This window comes from Eucyclogobius newberryi, unplaced genomic scaffold, assembly GCF_026437365.1.
Source record: "Eucyclogobius newberryi isolate DKJ021-1_F unplaced genomic scaffold, fEucNew1.0.hap1 SCAF_389, whole genome shotgun sequence".
NCBI lineage: Eukaryota > Metazoa > Chordata > Actinopteri > Gobiiformes > Gobiidae > Eucyclogobius > Eucyclogobius newberryi.
In genome coordinates this window covers 57,501-67,159 of record NW_027316044.1, presented here as the reverse complement: position 1 = coordinate 67,159, position 9,659 = coordinate 57,501, and the positions used below count along the sequence as shown (strand labels likewise).

The following is a 9,659-nucleotide window of genomic DNA, read 5'->3' as shown; positions in this document are numbered from 1 at the left end:
CTGCATTTCTGTGCATCTTTTGAACTGCTCTTGGATCTGTTCTTCCAGAACATTTCCAGTTAAGAACAGATTTTCTACATGTTAGTTACACAGGTCAGTTACACAGGTCAGTTACACAGGTCAGTTACACAGGTCCCTCAGCACGCTTCATGAGGTCCACTGAGGCCATACATATGTATTATTTATATTGTTTGTTTACATATGTATTATTTATATTGTTTGCCTGTAACAATGAGAAGTCATTTCTTGACTCCACAAACATTTCTCCTGCAGGTCTCATCACTGACAGGTGGTCTCATCACTGACAGGTGGTCTCATCACTGACAGGTGGTCTCATCACTGACAGGTGGTCTCATCACTGACAGGAGGTCTCATCACTGACAGGTGGTCTCATCACTGACAGGAGGTCTCATCACTGACAGGAGGTCTCATCACTGACAGGAGGTCTCATCACTGACAGGTGGTCTCATCACTGACAGGTGGTCTCATCAGTGACAGGAGCAGCTCACCTGTCGTCCTTCTCCCTCTTGCTGACCAGCCTCCGGGCCTGTCGGTCCATGACTGAGGTCCGGGTCCGGGTCTTCTTCCAGCTGTAGTAGTACTTGACCAGGCTGGAGATGAGTTTGTCTGGGAGCTGAACACAAACACACTGTAACTCAGGACGTAGTTGATGGATAGACCGTCTCACCATCTGCTGGATGCGGTGGAAGCTCTTCCCGTGGAAGCTGAACGCCTGTTCAAACAGCACCTTGTCCTCCACCGTCCACTCGTCTGGGAACGGAGTGAAGTTGGCCAGATCTGCCAGAGAACGCTCCACGTCGTGTTTGTGCCACAGCAGCATCCCCAGAGCCTGGACACACACAATACATTACATCATCATCATCATCATCATACACCATACTACCACACACACACACACACACACACTCACAACTACTACTACACACACACACACACACACTCACAACTACTACTACACACACACACACACACACACACACACACACACACACAACTACTACCACACACACACACACACAACTACTACTACCACACACACACACACACAACTACTACCACACACACACACACAACTACTACTACCACACACACACACAACTACTACTACCACACACACACACACACACACACACAACTACTACTACCACACACACACACAACTACTACTACCACACACAAACACACAAACACACAAACAAACACACACACACACACACACAAACACACAAACACACAAACACACAAACACAAACACACACACACACACACACAAAATAGTGTTAAGTTCAGTGCCACTGCGCACGTTTGTGACGAGCAATGTGATTGGCCCGTTACACCAGTGGAGCAGACTGCAAACCAATCAGCAGGAGCCTAACAGGACGGACTCTCAAGAGTTTGTGAAGTCACAAGAATGCGCGGTGAGGCCGCCCGGGACACTCAACTCAAACTGTGCAGGTTTCATGGCGTTTGGGCCAAGAATCCATATTTGAATCTGGATTAAAGTGAAAACATCTGAAAGTATAAACTGTAAACAACACTTTACAGATTGATGGAAATCTGTCACGGCGACGGAAACTTAAGACGTGGACTGACAAAAACATGGCACCCGATCTCTGCCTCCGACCAATCACAGCACAGCCTCTGTCTCATTAGAGCTGCAGTACCTGCTCCATGTTGTATCCGTGCTTCTCTTTGGCCATCAGGATGTACTCGTCCACTGCAACAACACAAGGGTCATTCAGCTCTGCTGACCACACGTGTGCGAGGGGTACAGGGGGAGTGTGAGGGGTACAGGGGCAGTGTGAGGGGTACAGGGGGAGTGTGAGGGGTACAGGGGCAGTGTGAGGGGTACAGGGGGAGTGTGAGGGGTACAGGGGCAGTGTGAGGGGTACAGGGGGAGTGTGAGGGGTACAGGAGTGTGAGGGGTACAGGGAGAGTGTGAGGGGTACAGGGGCAGTGTGAGGGGTACAGGAGTGTGAGGGGTACAGGGAGAGTGTGAGGGGTACAGGGGCAGTGTGAGGGGTACAGGGGGAGTGTGAGGGGTACAGGGGGAGTGTGAGGAGTACAGGAGGAGTGTGTGGGTACAGGAGGAGTGTGAAGGGTACAGGAGGAGTGTGAGGGGTACAGGGAGAGTGTGAGGGGTACAGGGGGAGTGTGAGGGGTACAGGAGTGTGAGGGGTACAGGAGTGTGAGGGGTACAGGGAGAGTGTGAGGGGTACAGGAGTGTGAGGGGTACAGGGAGAGTGTGAGGGGTACAGGGGCAGTGTGAGGGGTACAGGGGGAGTGTGAGGGGTACAGGAGTGTGAGGGGTACAGGGAGAGTGTGAGGGGTACAGGGGCAGTGTGAGGGGTACAGGGGGAGTGTGAGGGGTACAGGGGGAGTGTGAGGGGTACAGGAGGAGTGTGTGGGTACAGGAGGAGTGTGAAGGGTACAGGAGGAGTGTGAGGGGTACAGGGAGAGTGTGAGGGGTACAGGGGGAGTGTGAGGGGTACAGGAGTGTGAGGGGTACAGGAGTGTGAGGGGTACAGGGAGAGTGTGAGGGGTACAGGAGGAGTGTGAGGGGTACAGGAGGAGTGTGAGGGGTACAGGAGGAGTGTGTGGGGTACAGGAGGAGTGTGTGGGTACAGGAGGAGTGTGAAGGGTACAGGAGGAGTGTGAGGGGTACAGGAGGAGTGTGTGGGGTACAGGAGGAGTGTGAGGGGTACAGGAGGAGCGTGAGGGGTACAGGAGGAGTGTGTGGGTACAGGAGGAGTGTGTGGGGTACAGGAGGAGTGTGTGGGGTACAGGAGGAGTGTGTGGGGTACAGGAGGAGTGTGGGGTACAGGAGGAGTGTGTGGGGTACAGGAGGAGTGTGTAGGGTACAGGAGGAGTGTGTGGGGTACAGGAGGAGTGTGTGGGGTACAGGAGGAGTGTGTGGGGTACAGGAGGAGTGTGTGGGGTACAGGAGGAGTGTGTGGGGTACAGGAGGAGTGTGTGGGGTACAGGAGGAGTGTGAGGGGTACAGGAGGAGTGTGTGGGGTACAGGAGGAGTGTGTAGGGTACAGGAGGAGTGTGAGGGGCTTACACATGGCATCAGAGAGCAGAATGTTGGGGCACCACACCAGCATGCTCCTCTGGTCCTTCTCCGTGTAGCGACTGGGACAGTCTGTGGACAAACGGGGACACCTCAGCAAACACACATACATCCCACATGCTGAGGTTTATTAGAGACTAAATGATGAGCTGACTCACTTCCAGAGCCTCATACACAGTCTTGTTGCAGCAGCACAACTAAAGAACATGAAGAAAGCCCTCCCGCCCGTGCTTCTCTGCCCACCTCCCTCGACCTTCTGAAACCTTCAGAATATGAGGCCTTACCTGGTTTGAACTCTGGGATCTGGGCCTGGTAGTCTCCTCCCACTCTGATCATGCTGTCTGTAAGAGAAGAGCTCCGGTTATCCACAGACTTCTCTAAATGAAGGTCCATTGGGGGTCTAAATAAACACGGGCCGTATGCTGTTCCAGATACAAAGATGGAATGAGAGGAAGTGGGAACATTAAAGTGGACAGAGATTGGAGGAAGAGGAAAGGGCTCAGGAAAAGGGCGGGGCTGAACTACAGATGGGCATCCTTTAGGACTTATCCATGCTGCTGGTCGAGCCGGTATTTTTACTTTTACAGAAAAGATGTATTTCTGTGTCAACTGCCCTCCCATTCTCCTATCCCCAATTAGAACATTTAAATGAGTAACAATTTAGGACAATGCAGTAGCAGCGTTATTTCCTAAAGACTGAATAAAGGGCCAATCATCACGGAACATGCAGTGCTCAGGAGTAGCACTTTTAAACCTGCTTGTTGTTGTTGTTGTTGTTGTTGTTGTTGTTTTATGGCGGTTGGCATCCAAGTGTTGCATTACCGCCAGACTTTATCCTTCAGACTTTGTCGTATTCTTTAGAAGTTCTTCTTCCATTACTTTGGTGTTTCCCCTGTACCTCGAAACAGCTTCCAAAGTACTTTTATTCTTTCATAGAGTGTGTGCGTCATAAAGCAGACACTCTATGTTCTTGTATTCCCAGATCAGGATTTTTGACGCGTTTCCACTTTCACCGATTAACATCTTATGCCTCTTACGATCGCCTTCACCGTCTTAGGGGCTTTTGCTTTTGACATTTGTACATCTTGTACTTTTTCAGTATTTGCAAAAGTAAATTGCTAATGCTAACGATAATGCTAACACTAATGCTAATTAGCATTAGCGTCTCTGTTGCTAAGTGACGGAGGTACAGGGAGAAGGGGGTGCAGCCGGGTCACAGAGGCTCTCTCTCCCTTTCTCCCTGCTCAGGTCTGCGTTCAGCACGATCTTGCAACTTGTCGGGACAAACAACTATTTGAGTCGCAAACTACGTAATCATCAACTGTGAATCACTGAGCGTCGTTGGTGACGCAAAACGCAGCAGAAAACATGGACGGACGGGAAGGTGAGAGCCATCATCGCCGCTAGCGCGGCTTTAATGTAATTTGTTGTCAATTAAATCTGACTTTTTATCTTAAGTAGTACTCCCAGTACTACTTACACACATGTAGTACTCTTACACAAATGTTGTACTTTAACGCAAGAACGCATTGCACATTATCTAGTTAGTGGATGTCATCTTTTGGAATGAGAGCCAACGACTGCAGCCACAGCTCAGACCTGTGAGACTCCGCCTCCTCCAGGAAGTGTTCCCATCTCTGCCCAGACTGCATCAGAAATGCACTTCAAGTTTTCTACATTATCTATGTAATTAATAATTATTAATTAAAGATGAGATGCCAAACTATAGGCACTCAAGAGCATGTGTCAAAGGCTGATAACAATAAGACGTGTAATGCCTCATTCATCCAGCAGGGTTCCATTGTAGAAAGAGATTCAGTTGTATCATCTGGACAATTCTCAATCTCTGGATTTAGTCTGACAGCTGATGTTTAGCCAACTCTGAGTAGGTCCCGCCCACTGGGCAGATAATAGTCCGTTAGATAGAGTTTAATTTTCTTTATTTACCCCAACAGCCCTGTAATGGTCCATCAAAGTCCTATTGTCACAGGGCTGCAGCTCCCTCATCACCGAGTACCTGATAAGCATCAGAATGACCTGGGCTGATCCCGCCCCCCCGGGGCTGATCCCGCCCCCGGGGGCGGGATCAGCCCTCTATTTCTGATCAAACCTCTTTCTGTTTAAAGAGGGATTCTCCTTCATAAAAAATGGCTTCTCCTCTCAGACCATCTCCTCCTGCCTAGTATCTTCACCTCGCTGTTTTCAAACGATTTGTGGCTTTAAGGTGAAGATGCACGACACTCTGGTCCTGAACTTGAATGTCTGAGAAATATCTGATATTCCATCGGGGCATTTTGTACATTGTTTTAAACTTAGATTCTCTAGAATACAATCATTTCATCCACTTTGCTGACAGATGACGTGGTTTAGTTGTGTCTGAGTTGCCGTGGTGACGCTGAAGCAGCTCCAGCGCGATCCTCCTGTTTGTGTCGCACTCACACTCACACGTGTGCGTTCCTTCTTACCGTGGGCATGCTCTTCGTCGCTGCTCTCCTCCTCTGAGTGGGGCTGGCTGTTGCCGTTGGTGATGGTCTTTGCTCTGCTCCTGGACAGGACCCCGGCCCCAGAGCGCTCCATCACAGAGGGCATGGCTCTGAAAGTATGTCAATCATTCAGGACTATTGGGGATGCATTACTGGCCAGAAGACCCTCCCCCAGAAGACCCTCCCCCAGAAGACCCTCCCCCAAGGCTCCACCAACACAACGAACACGTGACTTAACACAGGTCCCTTTTACTCTGTAGAAACAACGTTAAACAATTGTGATTCTATTCGTTTATAGTTTGTTTTCTATGAGGGGCCTGTAGATAAAGGGAAGTCATGAGTCCTGGAGCCAGCAGGAGGGGCCCTCTGGGGACAGGTGACCAGAAGTTTAAAAACTGGGACACACCCAGGTTGGGAAGTAATATTAAAAGTGTAAAAAAATGCAGGTAATTAAGGACATTTTGATGCACAGATCATTCACTCTTTCACTTGTGAGTCAATCCATCATCTGACAGACGAGTGTGTCTTTTCTGTCCGTCATTCTAAAGCCAAACCTCCTCTAGCTAAAGAAACTACTATATATTCCCTTCTTTACTGTTGGTCACAGAAGTGGTCCAAACTGGGACTGTCCCAAACTGGGACTGTCAAATAGGGTCGCCTGGTCACCATACACAAGTGCTGATAGGACAGCATTGTTCTGGACATATCCAAACATACAGCGCCTTATCCAGCATGACCACATGACCACGTAAGCTCCGCCCACAGCTCAGCACCTTCTGCTAGCCCCCCCCACCACCCCTCAGCCTCCCCCATCATCCCCCTCAGCCTCCCCCACCACCCCCCTCAGCCTCCCTCACCCCCCTCAGCCTCCCCCATCACCCCTCAGCCTCCCCCTCACCCCCCTCAGCCTCCCCCATCCCCCTCAGCCTCCCCCACCACCCCCCTCAGCCTCCCCCACCACCCCCCTCAGCCTCCCTCACCCCCCTCAGCCTCCCCCATCACCCCTCAGCCTCCCCCTCACCCCATCACCCCCCTCAGCCTCCCCCATCACCCCTCAGCCTCCCCCATCACCCCCCTCAGCCTCCCCCTCACCCCCACCACCCCCCTCAGCCTCCCCCATCACCCCTCAGCCTCCCCCCCATCACCCCTCAGCCTCCCCCATCACCCCCCTCAGCCTCCCCCATCACCCCCCTCAGCCTCCCCCTCACCCCCCTCAGCCTCCCCCTCACCCCCCTCACCCCCCTCAGCCTCCCCCTCACCCCCCTCAGCCTCCCCACTCACCCTCCCCCATTAGCGGGTCATGTGAGGACACAGGTCCGGCTGGAGACCTGCGTTGACCCGGCTCCACGGCTCATGTGAGCACATCCCCGGGCCCAGGGCGGGGTGAGGGGCGTCAGAGCTCCGGAGCCAAACTCAGCCACACAATACGAGCGTTCGAGGCCCTCACTAGGCGCCTTTGTCTGAGGGCCCTGCACCCGGGGCCCCAAACTAACAGCTGCTCTGACCAAACTTCGCTCAGAACCAAAAGGAGCCGTTTTTTGATACAAAGACAGCGTTCAACACACGCACCGTCACGTCCAGTCACGCCAATGCAAACGGCCACGTTAGTTCACCGCACGCGCTTCACTTTCACGGTTTAATGACGAGGGCCTCGTCACAGACTCTGACTTAATCCCATTTACATTTAGACACATTTAGACAAGAGGGAAACATCATCCAGAGCGTCACGTGAATCTCAAGGTAAACTTTGGTTTCCACTCCAGCTTTAAGACTTTAGAGTGCACTTCTCACCGTGAGGCTGAGTGTTCTAGGGCTGAGTGTTCTAGGGCTGAGTGTTCTAGGGCTGAGTGTTCTAGGGCTGAGTGTTCTAGAGCTGAGTGTTCTAGGGCTGAGTGTTCTAGGGCTGAGTGTTCTAGAGCTGAGTGTTCTAGGGCTGAGTGTTCTAGGGCTGAGTGTTCTAGGGCTGAGTGTTCTAGGGCTGAGTGTTCTAGAGCTGAGTGTTCTAGGGCTGAGTGTTCTAGAGCTGAGTGTTCTAGGGCTGAGTGTTCTAGGGCTGAGTGTTCTAGAGCTGAGTGTTCTAGGGCTGAGTGTTCTAGAGCTGAGTGTTCTAGGGCTGAGTGTTCTAGGGCTGAGTGTTCTAGGGCTGAGTGTTCTAGAGCTGAGTGTTCTAGGGCTGAGTGTTCTAGGGCTGAGTGTTCTAGGGCTGAGTGTTCTAGGGCTGAGTGTTCTAGGGCTTGGTGTTCTAGAGCTGAGTGTTCTAGGGCTGAGTGTTCTAGGGAGAGTTTAAACACCAGGGGCGGTTCAAAGTGTCCGTGTCCATGTTCAAAGCAGAGATAAAGTGACGCGTGTGGAGAGACATCTGGCAGACAGTGTCACCCTCCAGTCTTTTGTTTGAGCCGCTGAGGACAGAGAACAGCCCAAACTCGTCCTGTGACTCACAGAACCCCCCAGCGCGGCTCCAGCCCGGGGGCCCCGCGGGGACCCCGGGCTGGAGCCGCGGGGCCCCCGCGGGGCCGCTCTACGTGCTAGTTGTAGACTTGAATGCTCCGGACGTGCCCGGTGCAGCCCGCACGGGAGGATGCTAGCGTTAGCCTGTTAGCTCGGGGCTAGTACCTCGCCTCGTTACATGAGTAACGTTTGGAGTTAAGAGAACAGTTGTACCTTCCGCGGCTCTGACGCGCTTCTCCGGTCTCAAACTTCCCCCGCGGCTCCGTCGGCGGCTCTCCGTTCACACCGGGTCCAGAACAGACAGTTGGAGCATCCGAAAGGCTCGGACCGGAGTCTAATTGGAGCAGAGTGAGTACAATGAGGAGCAGTGAGGAGATGGAGCAGGAGCAGTGTGAGGAGCCGACCGCACTACACCCCGAGAGGAGCCGTGGGCCTCCGCCCGATGCCTCTCCCAGTGAGCCGTAAACTAGTCCCGCTGTACTCCCGCACGTGCCACGCGTGACGTGTCAGGCGTGTTCCGCGGCGCGTGTGAGCTGTGGATGCGGCTCCTGCGCTTATTATTCACAAAGAAAGAATATTATAGTCTGTTTATGTCTTTTCCCACGCTGCGCGCGCGGCTCATTATGTCCTTATGACAGAGCGGCGCGGAGGGATCTGCTGCGGCGCATCAGTGTGATGAGGCTGTCCAGACTTGCTCTGATCAGACGAGAAAAAACACGATCATTCTAACTTTTATTACACTAATATGTACACAACACACACACACAACACATACACACAACACACACAACACATACACACACAACACACACACACTACACAACACACACAACACACACACACTACACAACACACACAACACACACACACTACACAACACACACAACATACACATACACACAACACACACACACAACACATACACACACAACACACACACACTACACACACAACACATACACACACAACACACACACACTACACAACACACACAACACACACACACTACACAACACACACAACACACACACACTACACAACACACACAACATACACATAAACACAACACACACACACAACACATACACACACAACACACACACACTACACAACACACACAACACACACACACTACACAACACACACACAACACATACACACAACACACACACACAACACATACACACAACATACACACAACACACACAACACACACACAACACACACACAACACACACACGCAACACACACACAACACATACACACAACACAACACACTCAACACACAACACACACAACACATACACACACACAACACATACACACACACACACAACACATACACACACAACACACACACACTACACAACACACACAACACACACACACTACACAACACACACACAACACATACACACAACACACACAACACATACACACACAACACACACACACTACACAACACACACAACACACACACACTACACAACACACACACAACACATACACACAACACACACACACAACACATACACACACAACACACACACACTACACAACACACACAACACACACACACTACACAACACACACAACACACACACACTACACACACACACTACACAACACACACA

General features: G+C 51.5%; 1 protein-coding gene across 1 annotated transcript; it reads right to left on the bottom strand.

Annotated features, from left to right (window-relative positions):
- Positions 1 to 504: 504 nt before the first annotated feature.
- LOC140376936 (REST corepressor 2-like) lies at positions 505 to 8,433 on the bottom strand. Its single transcript, XM_072462176.1, has 7 exons — positions 8,239 to 8,433; positions 5,560 to 5,687; positions 3,379 to 3,435; positions 3,086 to 3,166; positions 1,686 to 1,738; positions 689 to 850; positions 505 to 634 (listed from the first exon to the last, which is right to left on the bottom strand). The coding sequence occupies exons 2-7, from the start codon at positions 5,681 to 5,683 to the stop codon at positions 506 to 508; spliced, it is 606 nt and encodes a 201-aa protein (XP_072318277.1). The 5' UTR covers positions 5,684 to 5,687; positions 8,239 to 8,433; the 3' UTR covers position 505.
- Between the last annotated feature and the right edge of the window lie 1,226 nt (positions 8,434 to 9,659).

Bases quoted from the DNA above. Each gene is read 5' to 3' on its own strand.
- LOC140376936 (XM_072462176.1), bottom strand. From the start codon at position 5,683: ATGCCCTCTGTGATGGAGCGCTCTGGGGCCGGGGTCCTGTCCAGGAGC. The intron at 1,739-3,085 runs GTAAGCCCCTCA...GTGTTGTTGCAG, and splicing joins TCTGCTCTCTGATGCCATGT to TGGACGAGTACATCCTGATG. The intron at 851-1,685 runs GTACTGCAGCTC...GTGTGTGTCCAG, and splicing joins ACGGATACAACATGGAGCAG to GCTCTGGGGATGCTGCTGTG.